Source organism: Pongo pygmaeus, chromosome 19 (assembly GCF_028885625.2).
Source record: "Pongo pygmaeus isolate AG05252 chromosome 19, NHGRI_mPonPyg2-v2.0_pri, whole genome shotgun sequence".
NCBI lineage: Eukaryota > Metazoa > Chordata > Mammalia > Primates > Hominidae > Pongo > Pongo pygmaeus.
Genome location: NC_072392.2, coordinates 77,358,828 through 77,377,614, shown reverse-complemented (window position 1 = coordinate 77,377,614; position 18,787 = coordinate 77,358,828). Strand labels below are relative to the sequence as shown.

Below are 18,787 nucleotides of genomic sequence, written 5' to 3'. Positions count from 1 at the left end.
CTTTGCACTCAGGTAGTTTCCCTTCCAAAAGCATCGTCAGACAATATGAACAGAAATCAATCAAGAAACCATGTATTGGTTTTTTTGTTTTGTTTTGTTTTGTTTTTCTTCTAAAGAGTCTCACTCTGTCACCTAGGCTGGAGTGCAGTGGTGCCATCTTGGCTCACTGCAACCTCTGCCTCCCAGGCTTAGGCGATCCTCCCACCTCAGCCTCTCAAGTAGCTGGGACTACAGGTATACGTCACCACACCCAGCTAATTTTTGTATTTTTGTAGACACGTGGTTTCACTATGTTGCCCAGTTGATCTCGGACTCCTGAGCTCAAGCAATCTGCCTGCCTCAGCCTCCCAAAATGTTAGGATTACAGGTGTGAGCCACCAAGCCCAACCAAGAAACCATTTAAAAATTAGTCAGGCATAGTGGTGTGTGCCTGTGGTCCCAGCTACTCTGGAGGCTGAGGTGGGAGGATCACTTAAGTCTAGGAGTTTGAGGCTGCTGTGAGCTGTAATCATGCCGCCGCATTCTAGCCTGGGTAACAGAGAGAGACCCTCTCTCAAAAAAATAAAAAAGAAGAAAGAAATCGGCAGCCCAGGCTGAGATAGTGAGACCCTGTTTCTACACACAGATTTTTTTTTTTTTTAATTAGCTGGGCACTGTGGCATGCCTATAATTCCAGTTACTCAGGAGGCTGAGTCAGGAGGATCCCCTGGGCCCAGGAGTTCAAGGCTGCAGTGAACTATGATCATGCCACTGCACTCTAAGCCTGGGTGACAGAGTGAGACTCTGTCTCAAAAAAGAAGAGAGAGAGAGAGAGGAAGGAAGGAAGGAAGGAAGGGAAGGAGGGAGGGAAAAGAAACCAGAAGATGACAGATTGGGTCAAGGTGGTGGCCAGGGAGGACCTCCGAAAAGGAGACATTTGAGCCGAGATGTGAGAAGGGCTGAGGTGTTGCGGGGAGGGTGTCTGGGATATGGACAGCTGGATGTGCAAAGGCCCTGGGACAGGAAAGGGCTTAGTGAGTTCTAGAAACCACAGGAGGCCAATAGGCTAGGTGGGGAGAGAGCAAGAGAGACGGAGTGCAAGATGGGGTCAGGGAGAGAAGCAGGACCACATCGTCCAGACCTGCGGACCACTCCCAAGGATGCTGCAGCCCATGCCCAGTGGGCGGCAGCTATTTCTGAGAGAAGAGCGTGTGTTTAGAGCCCCTCAGGGGAGCTAAGCCCCGCTGAAGAAGGGACCAGCAGGTCCTCTGGCATTAGCTGAGTCCCAGGGACGGGCAAGAAAAGAAGCCAGCTGAAGACTAGAGAATGAAGGAGGGAGATGGACCTGAGGGTCACCTGCCCGTCTTCCCCAAACATCCTTCGCTGGTGCCAGCCAGACTTACCTCTTCCCTGCACTGCCCCTCTCTCCCGGCCCCTGCTCACCTACCCTCACACCTGCAAATCCAGCTCTTTCTCCCGTTCCCTCCACACTTTCTTCCTCTGGCCCTACCGTCTCCAACACGTGGATCCCCTCCACTGACATGTGGCCCCCTCTGGAGGAGGACCAGGAGACCCTGGGATGCCCTGTGCCCCACTCAGCCTGTGCCCTCTGCTGCAGGGACCCGCGGTGCGGGTTATGCTGGGGGCTCAGATCACCGTAGACAACTGGACACTCAGGACCGCGCCATGGAGGAGCTGCAGGTGGGTGTTCCCTGGCATCAGCAGTGCTCCCACCTGGAGGCTCTGGGGACCTGGTCCTAGACTCCTATCTTCATTGCGGGTGGAAGAGCCCCTCACAGCCCAGCCTCAGCGGCCACTTCCCACAGGATGATTATGAAGATGTGATGGAGGAGAATCTGGAACAGGAGGAATATGAAGACCCAGGCATCCCCAAGCCCCAGATGGAGGAGCTGGCAGGTGAGCCCCTCTCCCTCCCTCAGCTGGGATGAGCTGCTGAGCCCTAGACAGGGACAGGAGGGGCACTTGTCGTCTCCCCTTCTCCACAGTCCTCCTCCCAAGCCCCACAGGCCGTTCTCCCCTCAATTCTGGCTGATTGAAGGATAAACAGAGCTTTGTTTGAAATGATCACAGGAGGTGGCTGGGAGAGCAGGGGCAGTCACCCATCCAGTGCCCCTGCAATGTGAGAAGGGCGGGCAGCCCGTTTGGGACAAGGGCGTGAGCCCACATGCCATCTGTGCCCATCCAATGCCAGCTTCCAGGCCAAAAAATGGGCTTGTTCTTGGGGAAAGAGGTCCTGAGAAATGAAGGGCTTGTGGGGACCCTCCTAGGTAGAAAGACACCAGGAACCACCCTGCCTTCCCTGGCCTGTCCAAGGTCTTAGGTGGGGAGCCCCAGGCAGGACCTGTTTACTGTCAACAGGACTTAAGTGCTGGAGATTGGGATTAAAGTTAAGAGGCCCCTCTTGGAAATGAGGGCTGGGGGTGGGAGGGGTGGGAATATAAGGGGCTGACCCACCCTGGTGCCTGAGCTCAGTGAGACACTGCGCTGACGCTGACAGGCTCATTGAGGCCGGTGGGAGGAGAGAAGGGAGTCCGGTCTCAGAGGTGGCAGTGGAGGGAGGAGGTCCTAGGAGGATCCTGAAAATTGCCACTCAGGGCTCTGCAGTCACCTTGGAGAGGTCCCTTCACTTCATCACTGCGGAGGGGCTAGGCCTCCCTGGCTGAATCCCAGGTGTCCTCGACAAGGCTCAGATAGGGAGCCCAAGGCTAGGCCCAGCACACAAGTGTGGGGAGTCTCATTCTGCTGAGTGGCCAGTGTGGGATGGGGCACCAGAGGCCCAGCCCAGGGGCACTGGGAAGGAGGGGGCATCTGCCCATGCCTGGGTCTCTGAGGCTCATGGTGGGCGGTGAAGAGCCTCAGGTGGGGGATGGGCAGGTCAATACTAACCGACCTCTGGTTTTCAGCTCACGACACCGAGGCAACAGCCACAGACTACCACACCACATCGCACCCGGGTACCCACGAGGTGAGGACCCTAGCCTCCCCCGTTCTTTCCCATGCTGCCTTTGGGACCCACCATCTGATCAGGGAAGAGAGGAGCAAGGGGATAGAGGCAGCTTCAGGCTGGGGGAGACACTGCAGCAGATAGAGGAGTGAGGATCCCAGGAAATAGATGGGAGGGACGCCCCACTGATGCGGAGGCCTGGGCCCCTTTCCAGGAGCACCCTGGGCAGAGATAACCTGATTGACAAGGGCTGAGTCCCCAGGCCCTCAGGCCCTGGCTGGGCTGTCGGGTGTCACTGGGGAAGCACATAATTAAAGACTTGTTCTCCTCTGCCCAGGCCCCTCAGGTCCCCACTGGGCACTGAACTGTCTAAGTGGTTAGGAATTTAGGGCAGCCCTCAGCTATGGCCCTTGGAGCAACCACCTGGCCCCAGGGACATGCTGAAGCACATCCACGAACAATCTTAGAGGCTGGAGACTGACCCAATGACTCCAAAGTCCCCTTTAGCTTCGGCCCGCCAGGCCTCTGCTTCCCACTTCTTTCCCTCCCCAGTGGCCTCCCCAGCATCCCTTTGGGTCAGGGTTCTCCAAATGCCTTCTGCAATGGGGTAAGGGCCTAGCCAGGAAGTCGGGAGATAGGGGAGCGGTGTGAGCCATATCTACGGACCCTTGAGCACAGGGATCCAAGCCTCACAAGCACAAGCCTCTCTCGAGAGCGGCTGAGCACCCACTATGCCCTGGACTATGCCTGATGGACTAACTCAGGCGCAGGGGCCACAGGTCTATGTGGAGCTGCAGGAGCTGGTGATGGACGAAAAGAACCAGGAGCTGAGATGGATGGAGGCGGCGCGCTGGGTGCGACTGGAGGAGAACCTGGGGGAGAACGGGGCCTGGGGCCGCCCGCACCTCTCTCACCTCACCTTCTGGAGCCTCCTAGAGCTGCATAAAGTCTTCACCAAGGGTGAGCCTCCAGGGCCCTTCTGGGCCTCCTGCAGATGAGGATTGTTGTGGGGTGCTGTGGCCCAGCCTGCCAGCTCACTCCTCCACTGCCTGCAGGTACTGTCCTCCTAGACCTGCAAGAGACCTCCCTGGCTGGAGTGGCCAACCAACTGCTAGACAGGTTTATCTTTGAAGACCAGATCCGGCCTCAGGACCGAGACGAGCTGCTCCGGGCCTTGCTGCTCAAACACAGGTGCCCCTGCCTGCCAGGGCCTGGATTCCATATCCAGTGGGCCCACTTCCCCAGCCCACTTGCCCCAGGTTCTCCCCCGGGATCCAGGTGGCCCTACCCTCACGAGGCAGGGGTCCACTTTCCTCCACTATGGCTCCCATCTCTGACACCTCGAAAGGGGTGGCCGTGTCCTATGCTCAGAGTTGGGGGCTGCTGGTCCCCAGGAGGGCAGACCTGCAAGGCCCTTTTCTCTAGCCACTCTTGATCCTGCCTCGTCATTCCAGAGGCCACCCACTTACATCTACAATGTCCTTGGAGAGGAGGCTCTGATTCTCCTTCCATCCCAGGGTCTCTCTGGTCTGGTCTGGGAAGTCCCAGATGTCTACCCTTGATGTCTACCCTAGTCCCTTGATGTTCGCCCTTGATCCCTCCCACCACTGATAGCTTGGCCTGAACAGCTTACCCAGCCCATGTCCCCTGTATGTCCTGCAGCCATGCCGGAGAGCTGGAGGCCCTGGGGGGTGTGAAGCCTGCAGTCCTGACACGCTCTGGGGATCCTTCACAGCCTCTGCTCCCCCAACACTCCTCACTGGAGACACAGCTCTTCTGTGAGCAGGTGAGTCAGTTACGGGGTCAGGGTCAGGGTGAGGCAAGGAGAGAGCTTCCTCAAACGCCAGCAGGGGTCCTGAAAAACCGACCACAAGCAGGGGACCAGAAGCACTCCTGTGCCGGGGCGTGCCAGGAGAGTTGGGAAGCGAGAATGGGAAGGGGAGGATGCTCAGGTCTCCCAGGTCAGACTGGCCCGAGGACTCCCATCACCACCCTCCTTCCCACAGGGAGATGGGGGCACAGAAGGGCACTTACCATCTGGAATTCTAGAAAAGATTCCCCCGGATTCAGAGGCCACGCTGGTGCTAGTGGGTAAGAACAGGCATCTCTACCCTCAGCCCTCCACACCCCTCGTGTCCTGGCTCAGCCTGTCTTTCCCTCAGCCTGGACCCCCGCAGCCCCATCTCTTCAGCACACCCACCGTGGGCTCCTCGGCCTGGCCTGATCTTCTCATCCCCTAACAGGCCGCGCCATCTTCCTGGAGGAGCCGGTGCTGGGCTTTGTGAGGCTGCAGGAGGCAGCGGAGCTGGAGGCGGTGGAGCTGCCGGTGCCTGTGCGCTTCTTCTTTGTGTTGCTGGGACCTGAGGCCCCCCACATCGATTACACCCAGCTTGGCCGGGCCGCTGCCACACTTATGTCAGAGAGGGTGAGGAAGGGCCGGAGAGGGCTGGGCTGGGGAAGCTTGGGACCTGGGTGGTGGCTGAGGCCTGCTCTCCAACCTGGCCTGGGTTACTTTAGGTTCACTGGTTTGACCCATTCAGCCTAATCCAGGTGCTGCAATCCTACCTGGCAAGGGCAGTCGGGGTGTGCAGTCTGGTTCAGCTCTGCCTGCTCTGGTCTGGTCTCGTCTGGTTGGCTTTGGCCTGGCTTAGTCTAGTCCAGCCCACTCTGACCTGGTTCCACCGGGTCAGGTCTGGCTTGGTCGGGCCTAGTCAGCTCTAGTTTCATCTAGTCTGCTTAACCCACCAGGTTAGCTTTAGTTCCTTCTCCTTTCCCTACCCAGGGCCCCTGTCTGTCTCCCCAGAGCCTTTTCTTAGTGGGGAGAGTAGGGGTGGGAACGGGCAGGAAAAGCAGTTCCTGGCAATGGGAGCTGCTGCCTGAGGGGGTTCTGGTCCCTGGAGGCCCTGGCTGTGGACTCCTGGGTCCTTTCCCTCCACAGGTCCGGGCAGCCCTGACCCTGTCTCCTGCCCCTAGGTGTTCCGCGTAGAGGCCTTCGTGGCTCAGAGCCGAGCGGAGCTGCTGCGCTCCCTGGAGGGCTTCCTGGACTGCAGCCTAGTGCTGCCTCCCACCGATGCCCCCTCTGAGCAGGCACTGCTCAGTCTGGTGCCTGTGCAGAGGGAGCTACTTCGAAGGCGCTATCAGCCCAGCCCTGCCAAGCCAGACTCCACCTTCTACAAGGGCCTAGGTACCTGCCCTTCCCAGCCAAGGCTTTCTGAGCCCCCACCGACCCCCAGACACCTCAGCGTAGCCTCTGTCTCCCATCACATGTTCCCCTCTCACCGCTCCCTTTGCCCACATCTTCCAGACTTCCTGGCCACCCCATTCCTATCAGACAGTCTCCCCTACACCCTCCAGTCCCCTTTCCCCTCACCTCCTCCAGCTACTCCCTCTGACCATGCTCTTATCCTCCACCACAGACTCAAATGGGGGCCTAGGGGGCCCCGGGGGCCCAGACGACCCTCTGCAGCAGACAGGCCAGTTCTTCGGGGGCCTGGTGCGTGACATCCGGCGCCGCTACCCCTATTACCTGAGTGACATCACAGATGCATTCAGCCCCCAGGTCCTGGCTGCTGTCATCTTCATCTACTTTGCTGCCCTGTCACCCGCCATCACCTTTGGCGGCCTCCTGGGTCAGTGCCAATACCTGTCTCCCTAACTCTTGCCTCTGACCCTCTGGCCTCTGTCTCAGCCCCAACTTCTGACTCTGTCTGACCCTCCAGACCCCTGCATCAGCCTGACTATGACTTGCTCTATGGGCCCCTGGAAATGATCTCCTGACCTTGATCCCACGGTGACCTCTACCCACAGGAGAAAAGACCCGGAACCAGATGGGAGTGTCGGAGCTGCTGATCTCCACTGCAGTGCAGGGCATTCTCTTCGCCCTGCTGGGAGCTCAGCCCCTGCTTGTGGTCGGCTTCTCAGGACCCCTGCTGGTGTTTGAGGAAGCCTTCTTCTCGGTAGTTCTGTCCTTGCCCCACTGACCCTGTCATGTCCCCCGCCCCACCTGCCTGATACACGGTGCCTTGCCCCAAGGCCCTTTGACTGACCGACTTCTTCTGACCACCCTGCAGTTCTGCGAGAGCAACGGTCTAGAGTACATCGTGGGCCGTGTGTGGATCGGCTTCTGGCTCATCCTGCTGGTGGTGTTGGTGGTGGCCTTCGAGGGTAGCTTCCTGGTCCGCTTCATCTCCCGCTATACCCAGGAGATCTTCTCCTTCCTCATTTCCCTCATCTTCATCTACGAGACCTTCTCCAAGCTGATCAAGGTGGGGGCCTATGGGAATGTTAATGCATACGGGAGGTTGTGTATAAGACTGAGACAGTGGCCGGGTGCGAGTTCTCAGGCCTGTAATCCCAGAACTCTGGGAGGCCGAAGCGGGTGGATCACCCGAGATCAGGAGTTCAAGACCAGCCTGGCCAACATAGTGAAACTCCGTCTCTATTAAAAATACAAAAATCAGCCAGGTGTGGTGGCATGCACCTGTAATCCCAGCTACTCAGGAGGCTGAAGCAGGAGAACTGCTTGAACCCGGGAGGTGGAGGTTGCAGCGAGCCGAGATTGTGCCACTACACTCCAGCCTGGGCAACAGAGCAAGACTCCATCTCAAAAAAAAAAAAAAAAGTCTGAGCCATTGTGTCCTCACACATGTGTCTGTGCAGCATTTGTGTGTCTTTGCTTTCACCTGTGTACATAACCATGTGACTGTGCATATGACTGTGACAACATATGTGTCTATGTCTGTGTAGTCACACATCTGTACACAGGACAGTGCAGCTGTGTTGACTGTGACCACATATGTGTTGGCACCTGCTGCCTGTGGCCAGCACTCTTGCTGAGGCATGAGAGGGTGCCTCTGTGTGCACATGTCCACGTCATGACCACACATGATGTGAGCAATGGGTAAGTATGGGCGTGACACTGAGCATGTGAAAGTACATGCACAGTGAGAGCTGGGGGGACTCTGGAGCCTCTGAAGTCCCCCACTTCCTCCCCTGTGCTTGTCCTCAAGAGCTGCAGGGCTTGTGGATGGAGTGCCCAGCCACCTTGGCTTGGCTCCCATCATCTTAAGCTCTGCTTGCCTTTGTACCTGCATTTTATATGGGAGGAAGGTGGGCCCTATGTGTTGTCCCCTGATTCTGTTGGATGGAGGGTCTTTCTGTGTCCAGGTCTTTTAACCCCTTGTTAGAAACTTCCCTGACCCTTGTTTCCTGACCTCCAGCCTTCTCATGTCTCCCAGGTCCTGGGTGTACATGTGTGCTCGCACACACACCCATTGCCTTCCATGGCCCTCCCTGCCTAAACCTAGGCTGTCTTCATTCCTGAAAACCAAGCTGTAGAATCCCATTTATCCTCTGTTTCCATGTCAATTGAGGAAGAAGATAGATGGATGGATGGATGAATAGATGGATAATGGATCGATGGATGGATGGATGGATGGATGATTGATGGATAATGAGTGGATGGATGATGGACGGATGAATGGATGGATAAATGGGTGGACAGATAGGTAGGTGGATGGATGGGCAGATGGATAATGAATGGATGGATGAATAATCAATGGATGATCAATGGATAATGGATAGATGAATGATGGATGGGTGGATAAATGGATGGATGATGAATTAATAGATGACTGGATGAATGGATAGTAGTGCTGGGTAGAGTTAGCTGGTAGTATTTTCCAGCCCAAGCCAAAGCTGGGAGAGAACAGGATGCCTTGGTTTTCTGCTGCAGATCTTCCAGGACCACCCACTACAGAAGACTTATGACCACAACGTGTTGATGGTGCCCAAACCTCAGGGCCCCCTGCCCAACACAGCCCTCCTCTCCCTTGTGCTCATGGCCGGTACCTTCTTCTTTGCCATGATGCTGCGCAAGTTCAAGAACAGCTCCTACTTCCCTGGCAAGGTCAGCATACCCTCCTCGCCTGTCCTTGCCAACACTGCCCCATCCCAGCCCAAAGCCCCCCGCTCCAAATTCCCCAGTGCCCTTAGCTTCCCTTCTTTTTCAGATTCCCATTCCCATGTCCAACCTCCCCTGGCCCTATCTTACCTGGGGTTTCACTCTATGGGAAAGCCCCTCCCACTTTCACGGCATGCCCAGCCTGAGAACTGCTGGGGGAAGAAGAAAGGAGGCAGACATAGCTGAGGTGCAGGACAGGGCATTAGATGCTGATGGATCCCCCGGAAGAGCAGGGCCCCGTGGGTGAATATACGGCAGGAGGAAGACAGGAGGTGGGGAGTGACTGGACACTGACCACTGGTCCTTTCACCTGCCCCCAGCTGCGTCGGGTCATCGGGGACTTCGGGGTCCCCATCTCCATCCTGATCATGGTCCTGGTGGATTTCTTCATTCAGGATACCTACACCCAGGTGACCCCTCCTCCCAGCCCTCAGACCATGATACCCCCCAGGTCCTCATTTCCACCCCCTCAGCATGCCCCTTCCCTAGAATAGCTTTCCCCAACCTGAAGCCAGCTGGGACTACCTCTACCCCATCCCTGCCTCCTCTGGGAGTCCCATGTGCTTCTCACAGCCCCAGAAGACCCCTGTGGCCAAAGCAAGGTGCTGGGCCAGGTTGCCACCTTCATTCCTTAACCCAGAGCAGTAGGAAGAAGTATTCTTTGGAGCCAGGCAGATCTAGGCATGAATCCCAGCTCTGCCATCAAATAGCTGTGTGATGTGGGGCAAGCTATAGAACCTCTCTGATTCTCTTTCCTCATCTATAAAGTGGGGAACGAGCAGATGGATGTAAAGGGATTAGTGTAATGATTAGGTACAGAGCAAGTGCTCAATATAAGTAAGTTCCCAAGTGCCGCCAACCTAACTGCCCGACCCCCAGGACCCTGGCTCCTCCTGCTCGCACCCTTCCCCATCCTCCTGCCCTTGGCATTCTTACCTGCTACCCCCTCCCACAGAAACTCTCGGTGCCCGATGGCTTCAAGGTGTCCAACTCCTCAGCCCGGAGCTGGGTCATCCACCCACTGGGCTTGCGTTCCCAGTTTCCCATCTGGATGATGTTTGCCTCTGCCCTGCCTGCTCTGCTGGTGTTCATCCTCATATTCCTGGAGTCTCAGATCACCACGTGAGAGACAGGGTGGGGGCTGGGCCTGGGAGGGTGGGAGGCAGGGACCTTTCCCTGGCATTCTTCCAGGCAGGTAAGAGACCCAGGACTGCAAGCTAGTCCCTGCGGGTGTGTGGCCCTCCTGACTAGCAGGAATAGTGAAAAGCCAGGGGCAGTTCCAGGTTTTGTGGGACCAGAAGTCGTATAATTTGGAGAGCTCTTTTTAAGAAAAAAAAAGTGGCTGGGCGCGGTGGCTCACGCCCGTAATCCCAATACTTTGGGAGGCCCAGGTGGGCAGATCACCTGAGGTCAGGAATTCGAGACCAGCTTGGCTAACATGGTGAAACCCTGTTTCTACTAAAATACAAAAAATTAGCCGGGCATGGTGGCACGAGCCTGTAATCTCAGCTACTCGGGAGGCTGAGGCAGGAGAATCGCTCGAACCCAGGAGGCGGAGGTTGCAGTGAGCCGAGATCTCACCATTGCACTCCAACTTGGGCAACGAAAGCGAAACTCCATCTCAAAAAAAAAAAAAAAAAAAAAAAAGCGCCAGGCAAGGTGGCTCACATCTGTAATCCTAGCACTTTGGGAGGCCAAGGCGGGGGGATCACGAGATCAGTAGTTTGAGACCAGCCTGACTAATATGGTGAAACCCCGTTTCTACTAAAAATACAAAAATTAGCCGAGTGTGGTGGCATGCGCCCATAGTCCCAGCTACTTGGGAGGCTGAAGCAGGAAAATCACTTGAACCCGGGAGGCAGAGGTTGCAGTGAGCCAAGATCGCACCACTGCACTCCAGCCTGGGTGACAGAGCAAGACTCTAGAATAAAAAAGAAAAAGAAAAAAATGCAAAATGACAACTATAAAATTAGGTGCTGGATCTTGGAGGGGCCTGTACAAGCAAAGCTCCCTGAAGCTGAAGCTTCATTGCCTGCGAATCAGCCTTGAATGTTGTGAAGACATTTCTGCTCTTAAGAGTTTGGATTCTCAAGATGGGGCGGGAAGGAGGGGAGCAAGGAACTCAAAGAGTAAGGGGCACAGAAGACAAAACTGAGCTACAAGGACACCAAGTATGGAGAAGGAAGGAGGGGGTGGAGGAGGCAGGGGACAACCCTGCTTACCCCTCGCCTTCCTGTACCGCAGGCTGATTGTCAGCAAACCCGAGCGCAAAATGGTCAAGGGCTCCGGCTTCCACCTGGACCTGCTGCTGGTAGTAGGCATGGGTGGGGTGGCCGCCCTTTTTGGGATGCCCTGGCTCAGTGCCACCACCGTGCGTTCCGTCACCCATGCCAACGCCCTCACTGTCATGGGCAAAGCCAGCACCCCAGGGGCTGCAGCCCAGATCCAGGAGGTCAAAGAGCAGCGGATCAGCGGACTCCTGGTCGCTGTGCTTGTGGGTGAGTGAAAGCTGGGTTGTGTCTCCACCATCCTCCTGCCCCCCACCCCCAGCCCCTTCCCCTTTCTGTTCGGACCCAGCACCTCCTCCAGCCTCCCTCATCCTGCACCACTTCCCCACATCTCCCCAGCATCCCCTACTCACACGAGGGGATCCTGGAGGAAAGGCCAAGGCACTGGGCTGGGCGTCTGAGCAGGGAGGAAGGAGGCTCCACTCCGAGGCCTTCTCCAGACCAGACCCCACCTTCTGACTTATCCAACAGAAGTCCAGTGAATTGTGGGTTCTAGCCCTGCCTTGCTGCTAACCCAGTATCCCTCCTTGTCTCTGGGTCTCAGTTTCCCTGTCTGCACAGTTGGAGGGTTCATTAGATGTCCCCAAGTTCTCTTCCAGCTCAGCTGTTCCATGACTGATACAAGGGGTGGTGCTCCAGGCATGCATAGTCCAGGGATGTAGGGGAGAAGAAAGAAGGGTCACTGGGGTCGATTTCAGTTCTGGAGCAGCCAAGAGTCGAGCTGGGTTCGGTGTGGGCAGTGCCATGGTTGCAGATGGCGAGGTCAGGGAAAATTCTTAAAGGAGGCAGTTGATGGCATTCTGGGCTGGGGTGAGGAGAAAGGTGTTCGTGTTTGACCTCTGTGGCCCTCATTAGGTTAAGGGAGTGGGCTTAAGTCAGGCAGGCAGGGCTTTGACTCCCTGCCAGCTGTGTGGCCTTAGGCAGGTTGTTTACCTCTCTGAGCCTGTTTTCTCATCTGTAAAATTGGGGTAATACCTATAAAAAGGACCGATAGAGGCCAGGGGTGGTGGCTCACGCCTGTAATCCCAGCACTTTGGGAGACTGAGGCAGGTGGGTCACCCTGTCCAACATGGTGAAACCACGTCTCTACTAAAATTACAGAATCATCTGGGCGTGGTGGCGCACGCCTATAATCCCAGCTACTTGGGAGGCTGAGACAGGAGAATTGCTTGAACCCAGGAGGCGGAGGCTGGAGTGAGCTGAGATTGCACCACTGCACTGGTGCAGCCTGGGCGACAGAGCGAGACTCCGTCTCAAAAAAAAAAAAAAAAAGACCCATAGGAATAGCTCCAGGCCAGGCATGGGATCTCAACACTTTGGGAGGCCAAGGCAGGAGAATCACTTGAGCCCAGGAATTCAAGACTAGCCTGGGCAACATAGTGAGACCTTGTCTCTACTAAAAATTAAAAAAAAAAAATGATCCAGGTGTGGTTGTATGTGCCTGTAGTTCCAGCAACTAGGGACGCTGAAGCGGGAGGATCACTTGGGATCAGGTCAAGTCTGTTGTGAGCTGGGATCACACTACTGTACTCTGGCCTGGGTGACAGAGCGAGACCCTGTCTCAAAAAAAAAAAAAAAAGGAAAGAAAAGAAAACAAAAAAAGAAATGGCTCCATATGGTGCCTGTGTTTTATTCCCAGCCCCAGATAGGGGCCTGACCCCCACTGGCGCCAGGCCTCGGGCAACCTGGGCTGAGAGTGTGCGGCTCCCCCACAGGCCTGTCCATCCTCATGGAGCCCATCCTGTCCCGCATCCCCCTGGCTGTACTGTTTGGCATCTTCCTCTACATGGGGGTCACATCGCTCAGCGGCATCCAGCTCTTTGACCGCATCTTGCTTCTGTTCAAGCCACCCAAGTATCACCCAGATGTGCCCTACGTCAAGCGGGTACAGGGCCCTTTTCTGGCTGCCCAGCCTGGGGTGGTAGAGGGTGCTGGGGTGTGATAGGCACTGACCCCAGCCTCCTCCTGCAGGTGAAGACCTGGCGCATGCACTTGTTCACGGGCATCCAGATCATCTGCCTGGCAGTGCTGTGGGTGGTGAAGTCCACGCCGGCCTCCCTGGCCCTGCCCTTTGTCCTCATCCTCACTGTGCCGCTGCGGCGCGTCCTGCTGCCGTGCATCTTCAGGAACCTGGAGCTTCAGTGTGTGAGTGGCTGCCTGGGCCTGGGGCACAAGAGCTGGGAGCATGCGAGGGGCGCGTCTCAGAACTAGGGCAGGCAGGACAGAGTCATGGGTAAAGTCTGGGGCTAGGGCTGGTGTCCAGCTTCTGGCCTGCTGTGTCCTAGCATATGATCTGGAGCACGGGGCCTTGTTTCTCTGTGTCTTCATTTGGCTCACCTGTAAAGGGGGGAACGATGGCACGGCTAGGGAGAGCGTCAAGAGGCAGACAGGGTGTGCTGCGCCTGAGCTGGACCCCTGAGCAGCAAGTCCTGCCGTCTTCCGAGTCATTTGGGACAGAGTCACTCCTCTAATAGAATTCTTCCACAGGGTGACTCAGGTCACTGTGGGGCTGCCCTGGTGAAGAGGTCCCCTGCTCACCCTCTGCAGGCCCTCCCCTGCCAGGGTCCACATCCCCAGGGTTGCCTCCCACTTTGACAACGACTCGTTTAGGCCAGTCCTAGCAGCTGGGGAGATAAAACAGGACTGGTCCAAGGTTCAAGACAGCCAGACCCTCTCCTAACTCCAGAGGTGCCTTTCGTGCCCGGGGAGGGCTCTTCTGGCCCCAGAGTCTCTCACCCTGTCTCTCTCCTGTCCGTCCCCTCCAGCTGGATGCTGACGATGCCAAGGCAACCTTTGATGAGGAGGAAGGTCGGGATGAATACGATGAAGTGGCCATGCCTGTGTGAGGGGCAGGCCCAGGCCCTAGACCCTCCCCCACCATTCCACATCCCCACCTTCCAAGGAAAAGCAGAAGTTCATAGGCACCTCATGGACTCCAGGATCCTCCTGGAGCAGCAGCTGAGGCCCCAGGGCTGTGGGTGGGGAAGGAAGGCGTGCCGAGGAGACCTTCCACAAAGGGTAGCCTGGCTTTTCTGGCTGGAGATGGCCGATGGGGCCCACATTAGGGGGTTTGCTCCACAGTCCCTCCTGTTGCCACACTTTCACTGGGGACCCTGTGCTGGAGGACTTAGATCTGAGCCCTCCCTCTTCCCAGCATAGGCAGGGGTAGAAGCAAAGGCAGGAGGTGGGTGAGCGGGTGGGGTGCTTGCTGTGTGACCCTGGGCAAGTCCCTTGACCTTTCCGGCCTATATTTCCTCTTCTGTAAAATGGGTATATTGATGATAATACCCACATTACAGGATGGTTACTGAGGACCAAAGATACATGTAAAATAGGGCTTTGTAAACTCCACAAGGACTGTTCTACAGCAGTCATCATTTGTCTTTGAACGTACCCAAGGTCACATAGCTGGGATTTGAACTGAGCCATGCAGCTGGGATTTGAACCAGGCCTTCTGGTTTCAAGGTCCGAGCTCTGTCCTCTGTCAGTCATGCGTCCACTTTCCCTTCCCCTGTGACTCCTCCCTTCCCCACTCTGCTCCCAGCCCCTACCTTGACACCCTCTTCTCTGGGCCCAGAGAGAGACGTCCTGGTGAGGGCAAGGTACAGGCAAGGATGATCCAGGGATTGGGCCTGGGACTCAGGCCTCCTAAATGTTTGGTTCCTCCCTCCAAACACTCATTAATTCACTCAGTCATTCATTCCACAAACATTTACTGAGGGCCCTGGAATCAGTGGACTCCGAGGGGACTGAGACAAGCCCTGCCCTGGGGTGGGGGACAAGGTACAGTTGATTCTACATTTGGATAGGGAGTAGGGGAGGGTAGGAAGGTAGGGGCGGGACAGTGAGGGGGTTTCTAATTTATTCATTGTGTATTTTCTAAGAGTTTTCAACATACTTTGGCTTCACACACACCTTCAGGACCCTCATTTGAGACCCATTATCCTCAACCCCATCTAAACTGAATCTTGGGGAGAACCCAGATCTGACCAATTGGGGTAGGAGACAGCAGGCTCTCCAAGAACATGGGCAAATTTATTTTTTTATAAAACAAAAAGATAAAAAGAGTTGCAAGACGTGGAAGTGGTGAGAGATGGAGGAAACAGAATCAGGAAGTGGTAGAAAAGAGAGGAGGTGGCCGGGCGCAGTGGCTCACGTTTGTAATCCCAGCACTTTGGGAGGCCAAGTTGGGCGGATCATTTGAGGTCAGGAGTTCGAGACCAGCCTGGCCAACATGGTGAAACCCCATTTCTACTAAAAATACAAAAATTAGCCAGGTGTCGTGGCAGGCACCTGTAATCCCAGCTACTCGGGAGGCTGAGGCAAGAGAATCACCTGAACCCAGGAGGCGGAGGTTGCAGTGAGCCAAGATTGCACCACTGCACTCCAGCCTGGGCAACAGAGCAAGACCCTGTCTCAAAAAAAAAAAAAAAAAAAAAAAAAAAAACAGAAGGAAACATCAGCCTTGGGGGCCACAGACTCAACATGTGTGTGTGGTGGGGTTCCAGCCCAACATAGAGTATCATTATTTATACCTCCCAGGCTAGCTCAGTCCATGGGAGGCTCTCCAGGTGTCCCTGAAAGCTGACACCCACCTTTCACCACTTCACCATGCTACAGTTCAGTTTCCTCAACTGCAAAATGGGGATGATAATGGTACCTACCTTGCAGGGTTGTTATAAGGATTAAAGGAGACAGTGCAAGAAAAGGCCTTGGTTGGTGAAGAGCCCAACCTCGGAGGGGAGCTGCTGGGATCCTTATCTTGACTGGGATGTCCCTGTCTCCCCCTCCCCTTGCTCCTTGAACATGGCCAAGGAAAGTGAAAAACAAAAATTATTCACTCTGCTAGCACCCTCCCCCTTGATGCCTGGGAATAGGTTTTGCCAATAAACGTATCTGTGTTGGAGTGGCTGCCTTGCCTGAATTCCCGTTCCCAGAGTCGGGGGTCCCACGGGTCTTGGCTGAACTAGGTGGGCATGGTGTGTGTGGCACGGGCCTGGCACAGGGCTGCATCTATGCGGCAAGGGGAGCCAGGCTGAGGTGTGACCCTGAGCCCTAGGGTGGGAGGCCAGCACCCAGAGAGTGGGTAGGGAGCAAGAGATGAGATTATGCTCTGAGACTCCTTCCTCTCCTGAATAAGCAAGACCTGTGGGGGTGGGAGGAGGGACTGTAAGGGGACCTTGCCCCCTGCCCCTTGTACTTGTGAGCCCCCAATTCCCTTTAGATCAGTGGACCCCTTACCGGGAAGCTGGACAGCACCTTTGACAGAGATGACCAGAGAAGAAAACAGAGGCCCAGACAGGGCACGTGGCCACACAGGCACAGCGTCTCCTGGCCAGCTTTCTGCTTACCCTCATCCTGGTCGCCTTTGGAGGTTCTGTCTCCTACCCTCAACCACTTCCAGCAATTCGAGGGTGCTGCTGGGCTAGGTGTCCCCCACCCCGGGAGAAGAGGGTTCCGGGACTGGACATCTGCCCTCCCCAGACTTCCAATGAGAGGTCAGTGCAGGGCTGGGCCGCCTGGCTTCCTGCCCTAGATCTATATTTACTGCCTATCCCCAGCTGACCCCTCCCAGGCTGGCCAGAGCAGCTGCCAAAGGGCCAGAGAGCTAACTCTGCCAGGGGAGAGCCGTCCCAGCGTCCACCTCCCACAAATAGCAGCTGCAGATCCCCACAGCGCTGGCCCTGTCCCCAGGGCTTGCCAGACCCCTCATTCCCCACCTCCATGTACCCAGAAGTCAGGCTATGAGACAAGCCTGAAGAAAGCTCAGGCCTCAGGCATCCCCAGTCCTCTTCCACAGGCTGGCTGTGCAGCCTGGGACAAGCCAGTCCCCTCTCTGGGCCTCTGTTTTCTGCTGGGCTAATTCTTCCTGGCAGATCCTTTCCATCGCCTGGAAAAGGATCCTTTCCATCCTTTTCCAGCTCATCATATCTGGACTTAGAGGAATAAATGCTGCCTCAATCTGGGGGACCACTTCCTGCCCCTGCCAAGGGTTAAGCCCCTCTCCATGTTTTTAATTGCAATTCTGAAACATTACCTGGAGCTTGGGCAGCAGGGGAGGCTGGGACCCTGGCCAGAATCCTTAGGGCACTGCTACTCAGTGGGACTCTGGGACCAGCAGCAGTGCCATTTCTAGGGAGCTCGCCAGTAATCTAGGAGCTCAGGCCCTGCCCCAGAGTTGAGAAATAAGAATCTGCATTTTAACCAGATCCCCAGGTGATGTCCAGCACGGGAAGCTGGGCCTTAAGAACAGAGAGCCAGGGAGCAGAGCGAGGGTGTGCAGACCTCAGGTTTCTGCTGGTCTATCCCACTCCTCCCACCCTTAGAGAAGATTCGGAGGCCTTCGTGAGTGGGTAGAGGGGGCCTGGGGTAGGGGCAGGGTATCAGGGCAAAGAGAGAGTGGCTGGACCACAGCCTGCCTAATTCCCCTTGTTGCACCCCAGACCCCAAACAGCTTGGGCCAGGAAGGCATTAGGGAAATGCGGGGGACACAGGAATCCCCCCAGACTGACTTCCTGCCTGGCCGGAGGCCTCGCACTACCCCAACTTCCTGTACCTCACATGATCCCCCATCCCCCAACACACACACACACACACACACACACACACACACACACACACACACACACACAGTCTCTGGGTTTTTTGGGGAGTTTTTTTGTTTTGTTTTGTTTTTGAGATGGAGTTTCGCTCTTGTGGCCCAGGTTGGAGTGCAGCGGCACGATCTCGGCTCACTGCAACCTCCACCTCCCGGGTTCAAGAGATTCTCCTGCCTCAGCCTCCCGAGTAGCTGGGATTACAGGCGCGAGCCACCACCCTGGTTAATTTTTGTATTTTTAGTGGAGACGGGGTTTCACCATGTTGGCCAGGCTGGTCCGGAACTCCTGACCTCACGTGATCCACCCGCCTGGGCCTTACAGGCGTGAGCCACCTGGGATTACAGGCGTGAGCCACCGCACCTGGCCAGTCTCTGTGTTTTAACTCCTGCTTGCCCATTCAACTCTTTTGTGAAAACCATGTCAACGAGAATGAACTATTGTAATGAGGTCAACATTTGTGTGTGAACACAAAGGAACCCCACCCTGATAAGGAAGTAATTCAACAGACTCAAAAAGCTCTGGGCCTGAAGATAATTCATAGGACTATCTATGTGAGCAGAAAGCTAGAAAGAGCCTAAATACTCAGAAATAGGACAGCAGTTAGTAAATTACAGTAAATTACCCTCCATCAATATAATGGACCACTAGGCAGACCTTAATAAGAATAATTATGAGGAAGCTATTGGATCAACTTAATGGCATCACATGACCCTGGGCCTTTGAGGCCAAGGTGTTTGGAACACCAGCTTTGTGATTTGTTTCTTCATTTTGTTTTGTATAGATGAGGTCTCATTATGTTGCCTAGGCTGGTTTTGAATTCCTGGCCTCAAGCAATCAGCCCACCTCGGCCTCCCAAAGTGCCAGCTTTGTGATTTATTAATAGTAGGAGTTGGATGAATAACCTGATCTCTGAGGTTAAAGGCATCTGTAAAATAGAGATAATGATACTCACCTCACCATGTTGTTAAGAGGATAAAATGATATCATATATCCA

General features: G+C 55.5%; 1 protein-coding gene across 7 annotated transcripts; it reads left to right on the top strand.

The window, feature by feature from the left end:
* The first annotated feature begins 1,597 nt into the window (after positions 1–1,597).
* Positions 1,598–16,100, top strand: SLC4A1 (solute carrier family 4 member 1 (Diego blood group)). 7 transcript variants are annotated; one of them, XM_054459050.2, is made up of 19 exons: positions 1,598–1,680; positions 1,806–1,896; positions 2,904–2,965; positions 3,724–3,904; positions 4,000–4,135; positions 4,607–4,730; positions 4,951–5,035; positions 5,188–5,369; positions 5,918–6,128; positions 6,361–6,573; positions 6,752–6,900; positions 7,015–7,209; positions 8,679–8,852; positions 9,227–9,316; positions 9,862–10,028; positions 11,151–11,404; positions 12,910–13,079; positions 13,166–13,339; positions 13,960–16,100. In XM_054459050.2, exons 1-19 carry the CDS (start codon positions 1,666–1,668, stop codon positions 14,038–14,040), a joined length of 2,754 nt encoding a protein of 917 aa, XP_054315025.2. In that variant the 5' UTR covers positions 1,598–1,665; the 3' UTR covers positions 14,041–16,100. The 7 variants fall into 7 exon arrangements, with proteins under 7 accessions (XP_054315025.2, XP_054315024.2, XP_054315023.2 ...); XM_054459049.2 differs by having other exon boundaries at positions 1,625–1,680; positions 3,715–3,904; positions 13,960–15,009; XM_054459048.2 differs by having other exon boundaries at positions 1,625–1,680; positions 3,709–3,904; positions 13,960–15,009.
* Positions 16,101–18,787: the final 2,687 nt, after the last annotated feature.